General features: G+C 40.0%; 2 protein-coding genes, 1 long non-coding RNA gene and 1 pseudogene across 7 annotated transcripts in view; 3 read left to right on the forward strand and 1 right to left on the reverse strand.

Moving 5' to 3' along the window:
• The first annotated feature begins 2398 nt into the window (after nucleotides 1-2398).
• LOC101161710 (PI-PLC X domain-containing protein 1) overlaps nucleotides 2399-23966 on the forward strand; it is a 61141-nt gene continuing 39573 nt past the window's right edge. Inside the window, exons 1-8 of one of the 5 annotated variants that reach the window (XM_023964727.2) lie at nucleotides 2399-2499; nucleotides 2589-2704; nucleotides 2826-2962; nucleotides 7739-7864; nucleotides 7941-8096; nucleotides 8273-8385; nucleotides 14491-14561; nucleotides 21411-22935. In XM_023964727.2, coding sequence (XP_023820495.1) covers nucleotides 2602-2704; nucleotides 2826-2962; nucleotides 7739-7864; nucleotides 7941-8096; nucleotides 8273-8385; nucleotides 14491-14561; nucleotides 21411-21661 — 957 coding nt within the window. In that variant the 5' untranslated portion in view covers nucleotides 2399-2499; nucleotides 2589-2601 and the 3' untranslated portion in view covers nucleotides 21662-22935. The other 4 variants (XM_078933574.1, XM_023964720.2, XM_023964748.2 and 1 more) reach the window with 4 other exon arrangements.
• Nucleotides 10981-11825, forward strand: LOC144984596 (uncharacterized). The gene is made up of 2 exons (XR_013648394.1): nucleotides 10981-11415; nucleotides 11707-11825. It is a non-coding gene; the product is annotated as an uncharacterized LOC144984596 (long non-coding RNA).
• On the reverse strand, nucleotides 12231-13727 carry LOC144984589 (uncharacterized). Its single transcript, XM_078933578.1, has 4 exons — nucleotides 13551-13727; nucleotides 12900-12995; nucleotides 12674-12770; nucleotides 12231-12546 (listed from the first exon to the last, which is right to left on the reverse strand). Exons 1-4 carry the CDS (start codon nucleotides 13575-13577, stop codon nucleotides 12443-12445), a joined length of 324 nt encoding a protein of 107 aa, XP_078789704.1. The 5' UTR covers nucleotides 13578-13727; the 3' UTR covers nucleotides 12231-12442.
• Nucleotides 18844-18962, forward strand: LOC111946491 (5S ribosomal RNA; annotated as a pseudogene).

Below are 23966 nucleotides of genomic sequence, written 5' to 3' on the forward strand. Positions count from 1 at the left end.
GAACAAAGATGAAAATAGTCTGTTATATTAGCATTTAGAAGGATAAAATTGCCGAAAAGTGTGCCTCCTCACGGAAGCATACTGAGCCCTCCAGGTGATGTTAGCACTTATTAACCTAATCCTATCCCTTCTTCTGGGTCAGTTCGGCCAAGTATAAAGCACTGACCGGATGGATTTAACAAAAAAAAAACAACTATAATCGAACATGCACTTAGTAATAATCATAAAAATAATAAAAACCTGTTTAGAAGATCATTTCGCCCTATGTCGGAGCTCTGTTGTTTACAAGGGACCTCCAAGTGTGACGTCATCATTGGTCGCAGGCTGTGTTCGGTGGTCTGTGACTAATGATGACGTCACACCATAGAGGAAGAACTTGGAGGTCCAGTTTTCACAACAGTTTTCTCAGGACTGTTCCTTCATTTCGAAAGCCGCTCCACTGCTTGGAGATACAAATCCCCCGAAAGACACAGTTCTCCTGAGTCCGACAGCGAGACAGGCTGTGGTCCGAAGCTTCCTCCGTTGCACACCGTAACAAAGCACCTCCCCTGCCTGCAAACATAAAGCTACGACTGAGTCCACCTGCTCTGCTCAGAGACATGCACATGCAACGTGTGTGCCTGCATGATTCGCAACACAACAAGCACAATTGATCAATCCGTGCGCACGGTTTTATTAGATTTTTTATTTTTTTAAACTCTGGACCCTGGAGGGCTCCGTAGGAGTGTCACACAGACTTAGACATCTTGTCCTTCGTGGAGGAAAAAGGACTGAAGTGGACAGCTTCATCAACAGGCTGCAGAGATCCTGTAAGCCACCCAAAATAGAAAATTAATAAATCGTAAATCAAATGAGCTTCCAAACATTTGGAATATTCTCAATAAACATTCAGCTTACATGTTCAAGTAAGTCTACACTGTATGCTCACTTAAACTTTAATGTCGTAAATTAAATCTCGTAGTTTTAGTTTATATATTTATTTAGGTGGCCCTCGATCTCCATCGTAGCGTTCTATCAATGAGTTATATCACTAGAGGAGACATCACGTGATTCCTCATGGGAGGAGAGCACCGTCATCTTGGTGAGGTCAAGTTACTGCTGCAGTGCATGCATGTGAACTCATTTTTTGCAAAATGCCAGTTCATTGTGCAAGTTTCAACTGCCAAAATCTGAGTCCACAAAGGAGAAAGGCAGAACATTACACAGGTAAGGACTATAATTTTTTCTTTTACTGCTGGAGGGGCTTTATTAATAGAACACATGTTGACATGCATGATGCTGGAGGGCTATTATCAACATGCTGCATGATGTACGTACAATTTGCTGTCGACATAAATGTAAACTTTATTTAGTTAAACCTATAAACAGTATACTAGGACTAGGCTAATGTAGTTATATAGATTTAGACATTTCTGACTCAGTGACTGAACTTTTCTTGCAGGTTTCCAATGGATTCAGATTGAAGGAAAAAGTAGGCCTTGGCAATAAAAAGAGCTAACCCAGATGATCACTGTGGTTACCAACTAGCAATACAGTCTGGCTATGTTCAAAAGATTTTGGGGAAACAGATTTTAATAAGACTGGCCAGACTGTTCGCTTGAAACCCGACACCATACCATCTATGTTACACAAACTGATCACTCACATGAATCAATTGTTTTTCTTTGCTTTTTGTTTCTTTTTAAAGGGGCAAATCTGTTTTGACTTTTGGACTTATTGATGACTTATTATTATCATTTATTATTATTGACCTATCATTGATTTATTGTTATCATTTAATATTATTTTTGACTTACTATTGATTTATTATTATTATTATTGATAAATCATTATTATTGTTATTAACTTATTTATATATTGTATCTTATTATTATTATTGACTTATTATTGATTTATTGTTATCATTTAATACTATTATTGACTTACTGTTGATTTATTATTATTGATTCATCGTTATTATTATTATTGACTTATTGTTTATATATTGTTATTATTTATTATTACTATTGACGTATTGTTGGGCTTTTCTAAATAATTTAAATTACATGTCAAAGAGGTCTAAAACTTTGAAATGTTTAAAAATTAATTTCCAATTTTTTTTGTAATTTTTATTTATTTATAAGGAGTCCTGCAACAATGCATTTTTCATTAAAGTTTGAGCTCATAAGGCTGACTGTTTCTCTTATTTAACAGTAACAAATGATATATATATATATAAAATATATACACATATTACATATTTATTTATATGTATAAGTATATAGAAATATGAATATATATATAAATTATATATAAGCTACTTAGATGCCACCAAAGGCTATAGAAATCATAGCCATGTGGGCGTCGTCGACCTCACCAAGATGGCGTTGCGCTCCGCCACCGTTGGCCAGGCTTCTAAAGCGAGCGTGTCTCCTCTAGTTATATAACTCATTGCGTTCTATCTGGACGTGTTTGTTTTATTTTGAAATTAAGGAAGCGGAAAAGCCTGTGTAACATCCGGTAAAGTTTGTACACAAACCCGGTCGCAATTTAAATCAGAAAGGAGAAGGACATTCTGTGTTATTTAAAAAATTTTTTTATTACTACAGGAGTTTCACGTGAATGGGGGACAAATTGTTTCCGGTGCTCGAAGGAAACCCCGACTGGATGTCGCGGCTCCCGGAAGAGCTGCATGATGTCCCTCTATGGAACCTGGCTTTGCCAGGTAGGAGTCGTGATTATTTTATCCACGCTTATTCCTTAAAAACACTTGTTACACACATTACGTTTACTATAACTAGCATTTATTTAAAACGTATACTTTAATTTAAATAAACACCCCACAGGAAGCCATGACACCATGTCTTTCTGCTTGGACATTTCCTCCCCGGTGCTCAGATCCGAGTCCTTCCTCCTCAGACTCACCGACCTACTGTTACCCTGCTGTACTCGGCCCTGTATTTACCGCTGGGCCACAACGCAGGTACGAGCAGAACATGGATCTTTGAAGTCAGGTTAAACACAGAATGAATGACGCATCTACACCAGAAAATGTTTTTTTCTTTTTTTTTTGGGGGGGGGGGGGGGGTAACAGGTGGGGCTCTGAAAACCTCTTGCCACAAGCCAAAATCAAGACTTCTTCTAGCTCTATAAGTATGTCAAGTTATGTAAAAAATATATATTGACCTGAAACCTGATTTCTGCTGAATCCAATAGAGGTAAAAATTTAAACAAAGGAGAAAAATTTAGCTCAAAATTGACTAAATTGGATCAAAATCGTTGTTTATTTACTTTTCTATTACTTCATTTTTGCTATTATTACTTTTCCATACTAATTTTGACTCAAATTATTTTTTTAGGGGTTGAGGAAAAATGCTAGGTAGGAATCTTTAAATAGGTCTTTCTATCAAAATTTGTTTAAAAATTAGGATATCATATTTGAGAAATTTATTAAAGACCGACTACAATACAAATGTTTTTGGTGTTTTTAACATGTTCTTATATTTTTTCATGATGGAAGAGAGAACAGACAGGAAATAGCTCAAGATTAAAACTGTTACTGAGACAGAAAATATGTCTTAAAAATGACACAGACTTTATTTTTTTACTAAAAACCTCAATTATAATTGTAAGACCACTGGGAACACTTGTATAATAACTTAAAATATAATTGAAGTGGGGTTTTAATGGCGTGTATCATGCTTTTCTTGAGTCTTTCAGAGTAAACTACAGTATATCCATATATATGATAATTTAGGTTAGTAAAGAACCATTTTTAAAGGAAATATAAGTTATTTTCCCAGTTCCCTTTTCTACCTGGAAGTACGATGACTCAATATCTGGCTATGTCCAAATTCCCACCCTAACCCCTAACTATTAAAAAACTACATAGTGCGGTACTATTCAGTGCCCTGGATTTCAAAAGCTTTCCAGTCACCATGCTTACTACTTTTTTTATTTCTAAACGGCGAATATGACGTTATCGATTTCACGAAGGGAAAAGCTAATTGATATGAGCGAGGATGACTATTTATGAATGCATTGTCTCTGAAGATGAAGTGTTGATATTTTATTAAAAAAACATTTAAATGTAGCAAAGACAGAGATGGAAATATATTGGCAGATTCCACAAGTGTGACAGAAGAAATGAGATCTTAAGAGAGAAATGGTACATGGTGTTTATAGATCTGCTGGAGACGGGTGCTTACAGCCATTGGCTGATTGGAAGGCCTCCTCTGAGGTCAAAAGGTTCAATTCAGTTTAGTTGAGTTCAGTTCAGAAAAGAATGAGAGAAACCTAGGAAGAAGGGGTGAACCTCTTCCAGTCTGTTTGGTCTTTTTGTTATTTATTTTATCTCAAAGCACCTCATGCAACTAAGTTTGTGCCAAGACCAACATCTTTATTTACTTAATCTTTTTAGTGACTGCCGTGCATTTTTTTTAAACCATTTTGAAGCTGGTACCATTTTTGCTTCATGTTTTATAAATTGATCAGACAATCCAAATTGAGACCAAACTCCAGCTAACTTTAAATCCAGCACAGTTGCCCGACAACAATCTGCTCTTTCTAGCTTTATAAACCCAGCAGACCACCAGAACTTCCGCTGCATTTGGTTATAAGTTTCAGAAGAGATTTGACTCCTCTTGTTTCAGACAAAAGAGGAGTGAAGGTCAGCCTGTGTGCAAGTGGAATGGTGAATTTATGGGGAACAGAGGTGAAGAGGGTGGAGGACTTCAAGTAATTAGGGTCAGCAGTCCAGAGCAATGGGGAGAGAGAGTAGAATGGGGGGGGGAAAGTTGTGGTGTGGTGAAGGACAAAGGAGTTTTAACAAGAAGAAAGGAAAGATTTTCAAGTTTGGTGAGACTAACCATGTTGTTTGTTTATAGAGATGGTGGCTCTAAGAAAGACACTTGAAACTGAGCCAGAGGTAGTTTTAAAAAAAGAGGAGGTTCAATTTGGGAGTGAAAATGATGCAATAATGAAATGGATCAGGAATGAATCCATGAAGGACACAACTGTTATTTTATGTTACATGTGTCTGAAATGAATGCAAGGAAGTCAGATTGAGATGGTTACCAAATATTGGGGAGACAGTGAGGGGCCGTGATTAGGTTGGTAAAAGGAAAGAAGTGTAGAGGAAGACCAAAAAGGTGTTCATGAATGTTGTGCAGGAAGACGTGAGGTTGGTTTAGTGAGCAAAGGAGGATGCAGAGGGTAGGTCTAGATCAGGGGTGCTTCAGGGCCTGTGTCCTAAATGTTTTTTCAATCATCCTCCCATTGAAGCGCTTTATTTGCTAAACATACCTGATCAAGGTAATCAACAGCAGATAAGGCAGGGTTTTTGGAAAACGAGCAGGAGGCCGGCCCTCGAGGCCTGGATTTTTGGCACCCCTTCGCCGTGGTGACCCATAAAGGGAATAGGTCAGGGGTGTCAAACTCATTTTAACCGAGGGCCACATCAGCATAGTGGCTGTCCTCAAAGGGCCAGTGTTTATGGACAGTGTTTAAGTCCTAATGTTTAGTTGCCCAATCTGATGTTTCAAGTCCAAGTCTCCCTAGATATGAATAAATAAACACCAATTTTACTTTTAATAAATTAAAAACTTTTATGCTCTTACGGGAGAGCTGTGACGGTGTCGGATTTTTGATCACCGCGGTTATGAACCACCAGGGGGCGCGGAGTCGCGGTTAACCGCACCCCCCCCCCCCCCCCCAATAAAAAAACAAAAAACACAAAATCCCCAGGCGGCCGCATCAGAAATAAATACAATTACAACTTACTATTCTTTATTAACAAATAACAGTAACGACTAACTACTACCTATCTAACTAATGAACTAACTATATAGGTGTTGTAGATTGACTGTGTCATCGCGCTTACAGCGTGTGTAGGAGGAAGGTGCGCACACGAGTGTTGGGGGTGCGTGTTGATTCCTCTGCAGCAGACCACTCTCTAGCTGCATGCGAGGCTTCACCTGTGCTTCACCTGTGTCGCGCACTCAATAACGCACGCGGCTTGTAACGGAAATGAAAACAATGGAAATGAATAATTAGAACGCAGTAAAATTTGTCGTATTTCCTCACGAGACGGAAACCTCTGTTGTAGAATGAGGATGTGTGCTTCTGAAAGCGCACACCTGTGTGAGTAAAGGGAGTCGCGTTCCACGTGCAGCAGAGGCAGTGAGAGCGTGCACCGAGGAGAGACAGTGACAGGCGTGGTGGGAGAGAAGAAGAGAACAGTCTGAAAGAAAGAAGGAAAGTGAACATAGGACTAGCAGAAAAAGTAAAGTATCAACAAAGATGAATGTGTTTAATGTGTTTATTATAGTTCCAATCACGCACCATATGCTGAACTTAAAAAAAAAAAAAAAGTGCGGTGATGAGGTCATCGTCACACCCCTACTCGCGGGCCACATAAAAAGACATGGCGGGCCACATTTCGCCCGCGGGCCTTGAGTTTGACACATGTGGAGTATCTGAATGACAAAAAAGAAATCTCTAAAATATTTAAAATTTTAAATCAGTTACAACTCAAACATTGTAGGCTTTTCTTTAATGTATGCTTTTTAAAGATATGGAACAGTAGAAAAACTAAATCTATAAGATTCTTTTTCTTCTTTCCTTCCGGCTTTTCCCGTCAGAGGTTGCAACAGCGAATCAGCTTCTTCCATCTAACACTGTCTTATGCATCCTCCACTTAAGCGCTGCCCAACCCTGGTCCTCAAGAGCCTCAACCCTGCCTATTTTCCAGCTCTCCTTGGACTGCTTGATGCTGACAACCTAAATCAGGCGTCAGTCAATCAGGATGCGGAATTACTTGAGTCAGCCAACCAGCGGCAAGCTGGTCAGGGAGGACTGGAAAACGGGTTGGAAAACATCTCCAAAGCCTCTAACATGTACTGTCACCCTGATGTACTCATGCCTGATCCTATCCATCCTGGACAGAACCTCAGCACCTTCATTTCTGCTACCTCCAGCTCTGCGTCCCGTTTTTTCCTCAGTGCCACTGTCTCTAGGCCAATCGACAAGGCTGGTCTCACCACTGTTTTGTACACCTTTCCTTTCATATGAGCTGAAAGTCTTTTTTCACACAACACACCTGACACTTTTCTCCAACCATTCTAACCTGCCAACACTTGGTTCTTCACTTCTTTTCCACACTCTACATTACTCTGGACTGTTGACCCTAGATACTTAAAATTCCTCTTCTTTCCAGGGAAAATCTCCACCTCTCTAGCTTCTCCTCTACCTGTTCCCTGTTCTTGCAACAAATCACAATACCGCCTGCAAACACCATAGTCAATTAATTTAATATTAAATACTATGTATTTATTTCTATTCAAAATTTAAAAGTATCCACATTTTAATATCTTTAAATTGTTTTGTTTTGTTAAACAATCCATTCATCTATTTCTTTTTAAACCTTCCTAATCCCCTTAGCCTCACAGGGCTTCTGGAGCCCATCCCAACCTCAATTGGTTAAGGCGGGGTATACCCTGGGCAGGTGCCCAGTCCATCGCAGGGGTACACACTTATACTCACATTCATACCTAGGGACAGTTGGGAATCACTAGTTGACCTATGAAACCTATTTTCTGACTGTGGGGGGAGGCTGGAGTGCCGGTAGAAAGCCCACACATCTACAGGAAGAACATGCAAACTCCACACAGAAGGGTCCCAGCCTGGATTTGAACCTAGGTCTTCTCGCTGTGAGGCGAGTGTGCTTACCTTTACTTTTCTGTTATTTTATTTTTTACAGCAGTCCATCCTTGCTGATCAGGGGGATCTTGGTATTCGGTTTTTCGACCTGCGAATTGCCAAAAATCCAGCAAGCAGCAGCAACCTCTTCTTTGCTCATGGGATCTACACTCTTTTGACGGTTAAGGTTAAAAAAAAGTAATGTACCTAGTTTAAGTAAAAGCTGACAGCGGTTTGGTTAAAAAGATAAGATCTGCTTACAGGAAGCTCTGAAGGAACTGGCGATGTGGTTAGAGGCTCACCCAAAAGAGATTGTAATTATCTCTTGCTCTCATTTCGACACTATGACAAATGAAGATCATGTCCATCTGGTGGAGTTCATCCATATTCTCTTCAACTTGAAGCTCTGTTCCTCAAAGGTATCATTAAACAGCAACGTTAAAGGAGTAATGGAAAATTAAATCACACCTTTTGTCCAATATCCATTTTGCAACCTGTTTTTTTTTTTAATTCCGCCATTTTATGCTTTTGTTTAAAATAATTCATCATGTAAAATCTTGGAATGATTACTTTATTTATTTTTTATTTTTTGCAGAATGTTCCCACACTGCGTTCCTGTTGGTCCAAAGGTTACCAGGTCATAATTTCTTATGATAATGAGGCGATGTTGCTGGAGCACCCAGAGCTGTGGAGGGCCATACCATACTGGTAAATTCAATTTTGATGGCAATTTTCAGGTTATTATCTTTAGAGAAAATGAACTTCAGAAAATAATACACGATTACTGTGTGACGGTGTGGCACCGTCAGCTGGTGGTGGTTTCCACACGGTGTATTTATTTTATGTGTATTTATTTATTTTATGGTTAAAACTGATTCCTATGGTGCCACCTGGAAGATGATGAAGAGCCACGCCCAATGGGAGGGGCTCATCATTTAAAAGGGAGCATCATGGGAAGGAAAATGAATGAGTGACGGAGGTGTCATGTGTTGGTGTGGCCCTGCGTGGAGCAATTGTTGTGCTCGTTGTGTCCTGAATAAAGAAGGAACCCACTCACCTTGGCTCCTCTGCATCCTTTTCCGGCAGGACCCCGCGACATTCTTTATATCTTCCAATAGTTGCCCCGGCGTTTATACCAAAAATTTAGCAGCCGGCCCAGCGTTTATTAAAAACATGCGTTTATTGGAAGTGCTGATTCCTCACCAGAATGTTCTTTGGCGTATGCCACAGTAGGAAATTTAAATTGGACGGTTTCTTGGCCATCGCTACATGATTGCTACACTGTCTTAAAATTCCACACACCTGGCATCTGCACAACTGTGCGCAGGGGTGGGTGGGGTCTCCTAAAGGAGCCTGGCAACTATTGGAGACCGGCGTCCAAAGTAAGAAGCACATGTTAGATCTGGCCTTTATTGCAGATTGGCGTCAATTAGAGACCGGCCATTATTGGAAGATATACGGTATACACAAAGGGAAATAACCTTCGACTTGTAATTGACGATGTTGAGACCCTTATTATTGATTAAAAAAAAACCTGAACAGTAATGATGTTTTTTGAGAAGTTGATAAGTTATTTTTATTTTCTATGACTCATTAAGTTATTTAGATTAAATGAAAAACTAACTGATTTTGTGCCCCCACAAGATACAATATGAAGCAACAATACATTAAACTAAATCACCTTTCTTACCTAGTCTGATATTTATTTGCAAACTATGGTGGAAAATTGGTATTTGGTCACCGATGAACAAGAAAGATTTCTGGCTCTCACAGACCTCTAACTTCTTGTTTAAGAGGATCCTCTGTCCTCTACCCTACCTGTGTTAATGAAAGATGAAATGTGGCTGGTTCTTTAAGCATGACAACAATCCTGAACCCACAGCCTGGGTAACGAAGGAGTGGCTTTGTAAGCAGCATTTCAAGGTCCTGGAGAGGCCTAGCCAGTTTCCAGGGGCCTCATTTATAAAACTTTGCGTAGGATTTGCGTCAGAAATGGCGTACGGATGAAACATAGGACGTGCGTACGCAAAGAAATATTCGGATTTATAAAACCGTGCGCACGCACATCCTACGCATCTTTCCCTTAATAAATCACAACCGATTCTAAATGCAGCGCAGCTTTTTGCGGCTTCATGACACGCCCATATTTGTCCATAAATAGTCCGTGAAACGCCCACAAATGAATATTCATTGATTGCGGAACCATGGCAAACACCGAGAGGAAATCAAAAAAACGTAACTTCACTCAATGTGAAGTAAAAGTTATCGTTGGCGAGGTGGAAAAGAGGAGAAAAGTGTTGTTTGGAGGGCACAGTGTGGACATTACTAATGCCAAAAAGGCACGTGAGCGGCAAACGGTGGCGGACGCCGTAAATGCTGTAGCCTCACAACCATTCGAGGCTCCACCGGAGCGCCAGATGCATTTGCCGGGGGGACCGGAGCGCCAGATGCACCGGGTGACACGCGTGGTTCCTCCGAGTGCTCCTCTGTAACGCCGGGCCCAAAAGCCCGCAGAGGTCCAACAGGACGGCTGGAGGAAGTCAGAACCGGCTCATAAGCCACTCGTCCTCATTTGCCAGCACGTCTTCTTGCTGTCTAAAAATGCGTTCACTCCGAATTCTTCCATTTGCCACATCTTCTAAGAGCGTAAGATCAGCCATTGTGCGTCATTACGCATTGTGATGGGGCATTTTATGAGCTACAGATGGATGTCGGTAATAATCCACGTGGAAATGGGAAATTGATCTGCGCAAATGTAATTTCTTGTTGCTTTCTGAATGGTTGAGACATACGCCATACATTGTTTTATCAAAAATAAAACAAACTAAAGGCATATGCATGAATACCATAATTCCATAGCTTATGAAGAAATGTTTTAATATGAAAACAACTTTCCCCAGTGGATAATTTTAGTACGTCCGTCCGCACGCCCACACCTTTGTCTGCTCCTCCAGACGGACACACTGACGAGAATATCAGTTTTGTACATTATTTTGTTCTGTTAACTTTATTATTTATGAGGATGAATTGCACAACATGCCAATATTGCAGAACATATTTCACTTTTCTTTTTCCAAATAAGTGTTCATTTGAATTTCTGTTGTAATTTTCGTTTGATTGTTTTGTTTGTTTCACTGCTGATCGGTCCAACGGGTGTTCGTGTAGGCTGTTAATTGTAAGTCTTGCTTTGTGAAGTCTTCATGTTATTTCTGAGAGGCAGGATAGACCTTTTTCACACTTCCGCATTTTTTGACCGGAAATACGTCAATGACGTGTAAAACAACTTCCTGTTAGCATAGCGGCACATATGAAGAATGGCAGAGTCGAAGAGTTGCAGTTTCTGTTGTGTTCCAGGCTGTTCGTCTTCCAACCAAAAACAGCCTGGCCTCTCATATCATTATTTTCCTGTGGATCCAAACCTGAAACCCAAATGGATATAGGCGATCTGAAGAGAGGAAGGGCATAGTTTTAATGTAAACACAGGTAGCACCCTCTGCTGCCGGCACTTACTAACTTCGCTCCGGATGTGTGGTGCGGCTGCGTCGTTCGTCGCCTGAAGAGTGGTGTCGTCCCGAGTATTTTCCCTTGGAAAAACTTTACTGCTCCTTTGAGAAGGGAGTCAGTATATGACAGAACCTCAAACGTCAGTCTATGCAGCTATGCTGTGAAGATAGCGACACGGTGGCTAAGCTAAGGCAGTAAAGATGGATCAGGACTACGTGACACACCCACCTGCAGGTAAGGTTGTTCATAATGTGTTTGGTTAACGTTAGTCAACTATGTGTACCGTTATTGGATAAATGCATTTCTACCTGAAAAAATTAATGTATATAATAAAAGCTGGTCACGCTCTCACCTATTTTAATTACATGTATTTAATTAATTTTGGGTATTTTGTCATTAACCAAAATAAATGAAATGTATTTGTAATTAAATACTTAACATACTTTTCAAAACATGATTACTGTGTTGTGTTGAAAGGTAGAATAAATATATCAAGACTGATTTTTAATTTCTTTATCTTCACAGGTGCTCTGGATGAGGCTTTGGATTACATCCATGACTTAGAAGCCAAGTTCCTTTGCTGCAGCCAGGAGACGATGTCATGGCGGACAAAAGTTCCTCATTGAAGACCTCCTTACTGACAATGGATCTGAGATCATGATTCCACCTTTTAAGCTTTCAGCTCCATCAGCAAGGAGGAAATAGAACAAACCCAAGCCATTACCCGCCTCAGAATTATAGTGGAAAGAGTGATCAGTAGGATAAAGTCCTTTCACATCAGGGACTCTCTGTGCCGCTCACACTGATGGGCAGTGTGAATCAGATCTGGCTTAAATGCCGTGTTTTGGCAAATTGTCAAGGACTTTTTTGTGTTGAAGAGTGAATTGTTTGGTATGTAAATAATGTATAATGTGCAAATAGTATGGAAAAATTTAGTGTTTCCACATATTCTTAAAATCTAGTTAAATATAATTGTTATATTCGTAATATTTTTCTGTTGAAATGTGACTTTGACTTCACAAAAATAATTAGATGAACAAATAAAACAATTTTGGTCAAAGTTGTGCCTCATTTAATATTTTTAGGTATGCGTAACAACAACTGATTAATAACACAAATAACATCAAAGATTTAGAATAAAAAAGAACATTACAGATCATCAACAGTAAGACAGAAGGCTGAACTGATTTTTAAAGACAAGATAAGTGTAATTTAAGGTATGCATTCATGCATTTGCTATAATATCTATCCAAGTTCTCTTTCATTCCATCTCAGAAACCCCATCCAACACAGCCATGAGAGGTTGGGGCTGCACCTGGCATAATCTGCTTCCAGATGCCATCAGATATGGATCTGGCAGTGGTCCTACACAAGAGAAACACAACACACAAAAGTTAGACATAAGTGCATAACTACATTTAAATTTAATGTAATTTTTTTACATTTAAACTTAACTTGCTCTCACAAAGCAACAAAAAGTTAAATTATTCACCTGTATATGCCTTGTACAGTGTGGAGCTCAGACCGTCTCTGCCAACTGTTTTGGGCTTTTGCACCACCAGCTCACTAACCGGTTCAGGATGGATTCCCTTATAAATAAAAGGCAAAAAGAAATTACAGTCTGTAATAACTACTGGGGGTGTTTTTATAATAATCTACAGTTGTTATGGATACACATCCGTTCTTAAATCATAATGATAATTTGATCACAAACCCACCTGTGTTCTTGGTCTGTGCCATCTTTGCAAGCCACTCGTGCAGGCCAGGGGGGGGGGTGGATCAGCCTGCTGACCCAGCTGTGAATAATGTGCGGTCTGGAAATTAAATAGGTTAAAATTAAGACATACTTATGTTGCTACATCAATGTAACATGAAACTATAACTGTCAGTAGGGTGACCAGATTTGAGTTTGTAAAAAAGAGGAGTGAAGTGAGTTTGTGAGATATTTCATCGAGAGTAATTGGTGTTCAGAGCTGCATACATGAAGCAAATATGATTACATTTCATCTATGTTCAATGTTATTTTATCATATAAGTATCGAAAAATAGGACATGTCCAGGAAAAGAGGACGTGTGGTCACCCTACTTTCAGAAAAATAATACTAATAGTAAGTGAAGAAAGTGCCGCAACTGTCTGCAGCAAGAAGAATGAAGACGCAAACGGGCACCTTAACATTTCTTATTTACAGCTTCACCAAATTTTTGGGTGTTATGTTAATCTCATGCCTTTTCACTTAAACACACACACAACATATTAACTGCGATGTGTTATACCTTATATTACAAATAACACCAGGATTTACAGTTGACGTAAACAAACACACAGAGTTACCGGTGATGCGGCTATGGCTAAGCTAGCTGAAGCTTACCTTGGTAATGGTGGATAAACTCTTCATGGACGAATTTATATCCCTTGTCCAATTTGTTTCCTTTAGTGGACGAATGCATCTTCACACTCTTCATCGCATCGGCGCTGATGAACTTCGGAACACAACTCAGGCTCTTCGAAAACACTCTAGGCTCTGCCATTCTCCGCCAGCGAAGCACAAACCGGAACTAGGTTTACACGTTGCTGACGTGTTTCCGGTTTTTGCGAAAAAGGTCTATTGTCATTTTCACTTTCACGTGTTTCTTCCATCTGCCGACGGCGTCGCCGTTTCTCATTTCACCCGTTTTTGTGCGTACGCCTGGGTCAGAGCTTGCGTGGAGGACCGCACATTTTCCCGTCAAGTTTGCTTTTTATAAATCTCAACTATTGCGTAGAGAGTGGCGTACGCCTTCTTTTGTGCGTACGCAACGTTTATAAATGAGGCCCCAGATCTTAACCCTATAGAAAATCTTTGGAGAAAGTTGAAAGTCTGTGTTGCCCAGTGACAGCCCCAAAACATCACTAGAAGAGATCTGCATAGAGGAATGGACCAAAATACCAACAACAGTTTTGAAAAACCTTGTGAAGACTTACAGGAAACATTTGACTGCTGTCCTTCCAAACAAAGGGCATACAACAAAGTATAGCGTTGAACTTAAGCTTATTCTCCACCATAGTTTATAAAAATCTCTCATAGCTGAGGCTATACCTATGGTGAAAATTACAGGCCTTTTTAAGTGGGAGAAGTTGTACAATTGGTGGCTGACTAAATATTTTTTTGGCCCACTTTAGACATATTTTTAGACATATACTGTCTACAATCCAGTCAATAGTCCATAATGTTGACATGAACAAAAAAGCTGATGAAGTTAACTTCTTTATCTAATCGCAACTGAAAAAACTCCCCACTGCTTAAACATCCTTTTTTGCTCTTTGTGCAGGTATGCTGATACTCCTAACCCAAAGAAGGTGATTAGTTATCTGGAGACACAAAAACTCAAAGGAAGACCAGGTAAATGTTAGAAAGTTTCATTATGATTAGGAGTGTAACAATTAATCTATTTCTATAAGTAAATTGATTTGTCTGAGGCAGAATCGAATCAGGCCTCACAGCAAGAAGGCCCCCGGTTAACTCATCGGTTAATTGGTTAATCTAAATTGTCCCTAGATGTGAATGGGGAGTGTGTGGATGTGTGATTGTGGACATTCTACCCTGCGACAGACTGGCGACCTGTCCAGAGTGTCCCCCTGCCTTCGCCCACAAGTGGCTGGGATAGGCTCCGGCAGCCCCATGACCCCGAAAGGGAATAAATGGAAGACGATGAATGAATGAAAAAGAATCAAATCATATCGACCTATACCATTAGACAATCGTAACATTTAAGAACAAAATTATATAAATAGATAATTTAATCAATCCTGGATTAAGACATGGTAGGTTTATTATACTATAATGTAAAACAGACCAAGTATCATCACAACGGACAACACACGTGATCACTTTCAAATATGATGATGCCATCATTACAGTCCATTGTGTAGAAACACTTCGAATTTTGTAAAGAAGCGACCATGCGGTGTGGTATAATATGAAGGGATATTTGTGCCAACACATTGAGAACAAAAGTCACAGTTTTGGGATCAAAATTTCAAACAAAATGTTCAGTTGTAAATTCAAAACTTTATAAGTTATAAATGAAAATATTTAATGTTTGCCTTTAAAATATTTTTGTTTGATTTCAAAAAACATTTTTGCATTTGCAACACAAATGTTTCCAGATGCGTTGCCTCTCATCTCGCTTTCTGTCTATCTCTGATTTTTCGTTCACAACTCTCAGTTAAGTGTGATAAATGTGCCAGCAATCAGAGACAAGAAGGTTTGTGCTGATTGGTGTAGATTTTATCCAATCAAGTATGTCTGCCTTGCGTTACCCTTGCTTGGAACATACACCAGATTTTCTGTTTGAACCCAGAAGGTGCAGCTAAGCAAAAACATACAACACAGTTTTGTATACAGTGATCCCTCGCTATAACACGGTTTACTTTTCACGGTTTCGCTACTTCACGGATTTGCAGCATGCATTGTGTTCTGCATTCTGATTGGCTAATAAGTCACTCCGCTTCTTCTCTACCTGTGCGTCAATAACGTTGCAGTTTAATATGTACACGTACGTAAAACAGCTTGCCAGGGGAGCTGGTTTAGCTCGTGCTGGTTTGCGGCGCCTGCCGTCCGTGAAACCAGGGTTCGACTCCGGGCTGCTCCCTGTTCCCTTCTCTACCTCTGCCGGTTCCAAGCCCGGTTTGAGAAGGTTGCGTCAGGAAGGGCATCCGGCGTAAAACATTGCCAAATCTACCATGCGACTCGTTCGCTGTGGCGACCCCTGATGGGAGAAGCCGAAAGTGGAAGAAGAAGACGTAAAACAGCTTGCCAAATTTACATTATGTACTTGCAAATTCTGTTGATGTTGGCATGTCGGTGTATAAGGATGTTTTTGCAAAGAAGAAAAAAGAGCGACACCAACTGCCGATCACTATGTTCTTCTCCCTAACAAACACACCTGCAGCTGCACCGCGGGCTTTAAAAGAAGAAATATCTGCAGAGCGGAGTCAGGATGCAGCGGCTCAGTCTGAATTTAGAGCAGTTAAATAGACCCGAGTCACTATTGGGCGACTGTACTTTGTATTTTTTCATAATCATCATTTTATATTTTCTTCCGTTTAATCCAATTACGCGGGTCGCGGTGGGCGGGGCTAATCTCCACGATTTGACGCCTTCTGTTCACATTGATGATTAAAATTATTATTTGACAGTACAGAACAGAAGTTATTTGTTAAAAAACGTTTCTAAAGTACTTTGATTTGTGAAACAAATGCTTGAGCCTATAAAATGGTTTGTTCTTTCTTTTCAATGTATAATAGAGTATTTAATTGTATCATAATTGTAAAAAAAAAATAGAGGGTTCTACTTCACGGTTTTTGACTATCACGGGTTCTTTTTGGAACGTAACCCCCGCGAAAAACAAGGGTTTACTGTATACAGTTAGGACCATAAATATTTGGACAGAGACACATTCTTTCTAATTTACCACAGTGGATTTTAAATTAAACAACTCAGATGCCATTGAAGTGCAGACTTTCAGCTTTTATTCCATGGGTTGAACAAAAAGATTGCATGAAAATGTGAAAAATTATAGCATTTTTTAAGCACAATCCCTTCATTTCATGGGCTTGTAAGTAATTGGACAATTGACTTCCATGCTATTGCATGGGCAGGTGTGGGCAATTCCCCTGTTATGTCATTATGATTGAAGCAGATAAAAGGCCTGGAGTTGATTAGAGGACTCGTGCTTGCATTTTGAAGATTTTGCTGTGAACAGACAAAATACGGTCAAAGGAGGTCTCCATGCAGGTAAAAGGTTCCAATCATCAAGCTGAGAAAACAGAAAAAAAACATGCAAGAAATGGCTACAGTGTTAGGAGTGGCTAAATCAATAGTGTGGTACATCCTGAGAAAGAAAGAAAGCAAGCACCGGTGAACTCAGCAACGCAAAAAGACCTGGACGTCCACGGATGATCGCAGAATCATTTCCATGGTGAAGAGGAACCCGTTCACAACAGCCAACCATGTGAACAACACTCTCCAAGAGGCAGGCGTATCAATATTCAAGTGTACCGTAAAAAGAAGACTGCAAGAAAGTAGATACAGAAGGTACACTGCAAGATGCAAGCCAGCCATCCAAAGCACACTACATCATCAGTAAAACACTGTGGAGGCAGTGTGATGGCCCGGGCGTGCATGGCTGCTATTGGCACTGGGACACTAGTGTAGCAGCACGTCAGTCCGAAGAAAAAAAGCTTGTCGGGGGGGTTCGACGTCCACAGGAGGACCGCAGAAGGCATACAGGCTGCTACGTAGTCCTGAGAAGCTGTGTACAATCATCAGGAGTTCAGAACCAACACAAAGCCCTCTCCTCTGCCGCTAACACAAAGCTACACTGCTCCTAGCATGTCTGTTGTTGTGTCTTAGCAGACGGACACACGGAGATAGCACTGACGTCATCGCCCCGCCTCCCCTCTGGAAATGCTAAGTCGAATTGAGAAATTCGACACTGTTCGCAGGGTGGATGTTAAAATGAAAATGTAATCCCCTCTTTGCATTTTCATTTTAATTTTGAAACAGAATAAGTGTTTTTTAAGTAGAAAATGAAAAACATTTTGAAGGATTGCTTTTTCATTTTAATTTTGAGTCATTTGATGCAGTTACATTTTGAAAATTAAAAAGCTTTTCTGTTAATCCATTTTAATGATCAAATTAGACATTTCTAAATGAATTTTGCTACACATTTACCAGAGAACTTTTTGAAAATGAAATATCAAATACCATTTTCTTTATCATTTTAATTAAGTGATAAAATAAGAAGTGTTGAGGAAAGAAATGAAAAAGGATTTTGAAGGATTGATTTTTCATTTTAATTTTGAGTCAAAAAATGCAGCTTCATTCATCATTATGCTACAGAATCGCTTCCATAGTCCAAAAACCGAAGGGTTGGCGGATCGATCCCCGCTCTCCCCAGCCAGGAGTCGCCCCCCGACCGCGGCCACCCTGCAGCTCACCGCTCCCCCTAGGGGATGGGTTAAAGTGCGGAGAACAATTTCCCCATTGTTGGATAAATAAAAATAAAATAAATTTAAAAAAAGGTAAAGGCCTGGCAGAGCATTCAGAAGGAGAAAACCTAGCATCTGGTGATATCCATGAGTTCAAGACTTCAGGCTGTCATTGCCAACAAAGGGTTTTCAACCAAATATTAGTAATGACCATTTTGTTTTTAGTTATTTCATTTGTCCAATTACTTACGAGCCCATGAAATTGGGAAGGGATTGTGTTTAAAAAATGGTTTAGTTTTTTGCATTTTTATGCAATCTTTTTGTTCAACCCATGGAATAAAAACTAAAGCTCTACATTTCCTTGGCATCTGAGTTGTTGTTGTTGTTGTTTAAAATTCACTGTGGTAATGTACAGAAACTAAACTCCTGAGAAACTCCTGACTGTACTTATGTTAGTGTGGCGACCTGCATTTTTAAAATGTCAGAAGCAGAGAAAAAACAAAAACATCTTGGAGCTTTATTTTGTGCACCGGTACGTAACATTGTTACTATTTTGATTTGTATATATGAACTATTATTTTTTTGAGAATAAAACATTGATATATAAAGAGAAAATAATTTTTTTCTTTAATTATTTTGTTGTTGTTTAGTAATGTAAAAAACAATAATAAAATGAAGTAAAAGAATATGCTTATGGCCACATCACTCTGGACCCGCCCGATCTCGTCCGACCTCGGAAGCCAAGCAGGGTCGGGCGTGTTTAGTACCTGGATGGGAGACCGCCTGGGAATACCAGGTGCTGTAAGTTGGGTTGCATGGTGGCGCAGTGGTAAGCGCTCTTGCCTCACAGCAATAATACCCCTTCAAGCCCCGGCTGGGGTACCTGAAACAGAACATCAACGGGGCAGCTTTCTGTGAAGAGTTTGCATGTTCCACCCGTGCGTGCGTGGGTTTTCTCAAGGGACTCCGGCTTCCTCCCACCATCCAAAAACATGCTTCATAGGTTAACTGGTGACTATAAATTGTGTGAATATTAGAGTTCACGGATGTGTGATTGTGGCGCTGCGACAGACTGGCGGCCTGTAAAGTAATGTTAAAGTTGACTCTATTTATCCCACAATGGGGATATTCTTTCACCGTATTTGACCCATCCCCTGGGGGAGCGGTGAGCTGCAGATGAGCCGGGCTCGGGCACCATTTGGTGGTTCAACCCCCCATTCCAACCCCTTAATGCTGAGTGTCAAGCAGGGAGGCATTGGGTCCTGAATGACTCGGCCTGGGTTTGAACCCACCAGTTACAGGGCGGACACTCTAACCTCAAGGCCGCTGACCTGGTCCAAGGGTGTCCCGGCCTGCAAGTGGTCGGCCGAAAGGCTCTGGCCATTTTATCCCCCGAAAGGGATAGAACCGATAAGAAGATGAATGATGGAATGAATAATACAAAAAATACAAACTTAAATAAAGTAAGATTAAAATAAAATGAAAAAGGGGATACATAATACAATGATCATTAACGTAGCGTTTATCAAAAAGCTGTAAATTACATATGATACTTTGGAGTTACATTGCAAGTGAAGTTTACGGCTAGAGTTTAAATTTATGGATGAAAAATAAAACCAGAGTTCTTTATGAAATGAGAAAAAATATGGTTTGATTTTAAGAATCGACATTTGTGTACATAGATTTTACAAAGCATAGTACTAACATTTAAGACAATTTCTGTGTTTTTGTTTTCTAAAATTAATCCAAAAATTATGTCCTAATAGAAAAGTCTGCTAAACATGGAATCTTGGGGAAGAGCAAATAATGCATATTGTCCCAAAAGGCATTCGAGTAAAATCATTGAAAGAATAGATGCTCAGTTGTTTCAATATCCTCATTGCAAAAAGAACAACAATTTTTAGGAATTCCAAACCGTTTTCTGAGCAATTTCTTGGAAGGGTATTAACCTGAAGAGTTTTTAAAGTGGACTGTCTTGGCTTTAGGAGGTATGGGAAGTTTAAAATATTTATGGTATTTATGGTATGGTATTTGTTTCTTTTCTGAATTATTAAAATACTGGGTTATATCATTTGGATTTGAAATATAGGGAACAACGTTTTATTAAAATATTCTCTAATTTGATGGTTACGGGGTTTGGCAGTTGATATATTATGTCCATTAATTAGAAGCTTGGGGGACAGCTTCTAATTAAGGTGACAGATCGTAGAGGTTTTTGTGGAGAAGGATCACTGCATGGACTCAAAAAGTAATGCTAAACATGGTTTTCAATTTTTGTTTTTTAAAAATAATATGGGAGTAAGTGGAACAGTGTTCTATCCATGTATATAAAATAAATATTCTCTGTAGGACAAATTTGTTCTTGTGTGTATCTTATATGCTGTACCTGCTGTTGGATGAATGGGGAAATATTCAGTTCATGCAGTTGTAAATCTGACTCCAGAGGAGTTGGTGCCTCACCGCACGTCACTGGTTCTGTTTGAGACCTGAAGTGTTCGGAATAGTTTTAAGTATATTTAGGAAAATTGTTGTCACTAAACTGAAAGTTGCGAATGCAAAATCATAGATATAGACAAAACAAGAAAATAGACAATGCATCTGAAAACATTTGTGTTGCAAATTCAAATATTTATTTTTAACCCTAGAAAAACATTTTGAAAGCAAACGTTTATTTTCATTTGCAACTTAGAAAAGTTTGTTTTTCAAACTGATAGTTTTGATTGCAACTTACAGAACTTTGATCTCAAATCTGAGACTTTTGTTCTCTGTGTGGTAGCACAAATATCACTTCATAGTTTAATGGTCGAATAATGTTCCATTTGTATTACTTTTTGATGTGGAAAAACAGCAGTGCGGTGAAGTTTATGAAACTAAAGTATTAATGGATTTGCCATTAATTCTAGTTTAACTTGTTTGTTTGTGCACATTTACACTTGACTATCTTGCAAGAACTACAAGGAAACTGGAAAACTTCACCTGCATTCTTCAGCAACCAGATACTTAAACGGAGTCACACTGGTTGAATTTTGGGCAAAAAAATGTCCTGGATTAATTTTAGGTCAGTGAGTCTGATCGAATTGGACTGTTTAAAATGAACAAATACTGAAAGTGAATCAAACTGGCAACCACAAATATCAAATCGAATCATTGTTAAAATAAATCGGTACAACTCTAGTTATGATACTTTTTTGGGTTTATTATGTTAAAGAATAAACTAGTAAGTGACCTGAAGGTTTAAGGTTCTGGTGTTTCACAGCTGGTTTTTATGTCAGCGGCCTGAACCTGACAGAAGATGCCACGTATGTTGCTCTTCATCCCTGCCAGACCATGAGGAAGATGACAATGGATGCCCTCCCGCTGCTTCTGCGCTGGACAGAGGACCAGCAACCAGGGCCCGAGCCAGACAGAATCAACATTGTTTGCTGTGACTTTGTAAATGTCAGTGAATTCTGCTCAATTGTGATTGGCCTGAACTACAAACTGCCGAATCTAGACTCTTGCTACTAAGGGTATATTCAGACAGGAACCAGAGTTTGTTTTTCCCTATAATCTGGAACAAATTTTCAGTCTGAATGTGGCCTCTGGTCTGGGACCAGTAAACACTCCCTGACCCACCTGTCCAGGGGATCTCCGTTAGATTTCAATTGGACTTAGCTCCGGCCCCCTCTGAGTTTTTGTCAGTCTGACTAGGCTCTGTGCTTGGAGTGGAACAACTGGACCGTAACTGTGCATTAAGAGATGTAAACAGAATAGGAGGAAAGCGACCAATGGACCATGAACAAATGTGGAGCAACGATGAAACAGTGACTCATTGAAATTTGATGGATTAATGCAGGCTCATTACAACAACTTTTTAAAGTGATACACATTGTTTCTCAACACTGTTTTCCCAACAATCTATATGTCATAGACATATACACCTTCTTAACTGTTGACCTCTCAGCAAATGTCTTGCAGCATGCCTTCGCCGTACCAAAGTACCAAGTAAAAAGTGTTCGACCTGGCTTTGTTTACAAGCTTTGTTTCAAAACAGAAATGTCTGGTTGGAAGGCAGTCTGAAAACAGACCAAATGCAAGGTTCAGGACTCAATCTCAGTCAAATTAACCAGCCTCAGTCTGAATACACCCTAAAGTAAGTAAGACAGCTGGTTAATAGAATTTCCAATTAAAAAAATATAGTTTGCGCCCCTCCAGTAATTCACATTGTCTCTAATTTTATTTAATTCCAAAACAATGAATTCATCAGTTAATCTTAATCCCTTTTATGTGAATTTCCATAATTGTATTTGAAATTGTTGGATAAAGCACTGTATGCTGTTACTAGCATTGTTCAAATTTACCTACCGGTATTTATGCAACAGTATGCCTGTAATCTTGAAAAAACATGTTTGAACATTGTATTATTGTATTTTTATTTAAAAAACAAAACTAAGAAAGCAACATAGCAAAAATATTTTGTCCTTTTTAAATGTGAAAAGTTATTTTTCATGTTAGTAGTAAAGGAAGAAAAACGTATGTATATATTACCTTGACTATCTAGTACTAATTGCCCAACTATGTAGCCATATCCTCCCAGCCTGGTAAAATACAGGGTTGTGTCAGGAAAGGCATTCAACTAAAATTGATTTGCTTTGGCGATCCCTGAGGGAATATGAATGACATACTTGCTATGTAGCTAATTCACAACAAACAGTAAGCTTCGCAACAAACAAGCAAAACAAAAAAGCAAAGTTAAGTAAGTCCCTGGAAATTTGAAAAATAAAAAGATTGTTTATCAGTTACCCATTAGGTTACGGTTTTTACTTTTACCCCCCCCCCCCCCCCCCAACACCCGCACGTTAGCAGATAGAGAAAAACTTTTCTCTATCTGCTAACGTGCAGCAAGACCGCCACAGGGGCCCTCAATGCCGGAGAACAGGGAGGCGCCGGGGGACAGAGAGCGCAGAAGTGGGGAATGTTGTAAATATGGCCCGACCAGACTCACCCACAATTGGAATTTTGGAGACAGCCAGCACTCAAGGGCAAGGACCAGAACCCACACCACAGGGACATGGACACCCCCAGGCTCAGATTTTATGTGATTCCCAGCTCATGATCTTGCCAGAGAACTGAGTGATCCCTCTCCCTGCGTGGAGAGAGGGGGGCTGGGCCCAAGAAGCCAGGACCTAGGGGACAAGGCCGCCGTTGCTAAGGGCCTTGGACCCCCTGGCAGGGATGGGGTAGGGGACAGATGATCAGAGGTCCCACCTTCCTTGTGTAATGTACGTGTGTTTGTGAACTAGTGTGCGTGCGTGTTTGTGTGTGTTGGAGTGTATTTTTTTGGAGTAAAGGGTTTGTGTACTAAAGGGTGCAGTCGAAGTAGGCGGGTGGGGAACTAACAGGGCATCTCCTGCAGCCTGCAGTTCAAAATGGAACTCACACTAAGTTATGAATGCTCGACAGTCTCCAGAGTCTCCAGAAAACCTTTCAGGTCAGGTCAACAAAACGGCAGGGGCCGATGACATCAGATCCAGAGTGGGGGAAGGCGGGTGGGGCAGGGAGGACGCTGAACCCGCTCTGCCAGCTGCCCAATCAACCAACTGTTGCTCGTGGCCATCTCCATCAAACCCCGGTGAAGAGCGTGCTTCTGCTCCTCCTGTTGACGGATTATTCGCTCCTGACTTGTAAGGATAGAGCGTGGAGCGTCTGCGTCTGCTGTGTCCATGTTGAGGCGGGATTGTAATGTCAGGATCCCGTTGCGGGCGCAAACACAGGATGCAGGGAATTCCAATACAAAAGTATTTTATTCAGCACTGAAAAACAAGGCTAGATG

This window comes from Oryzias latipes, chromosome 2 (assembly GCF_053564925.1).
Source record: "Oryzias latipes strain Hd-rR chromosome 2, Olatipes_Hd-rR_3.1".
Taxonomy (NCBI): domain Eukaryota; kingdom Metazoa; phylum Chordata; class Actinopteri; order Beloniformes; family Adrianichthyidae; genus Oryzias; species Oryzias latipes.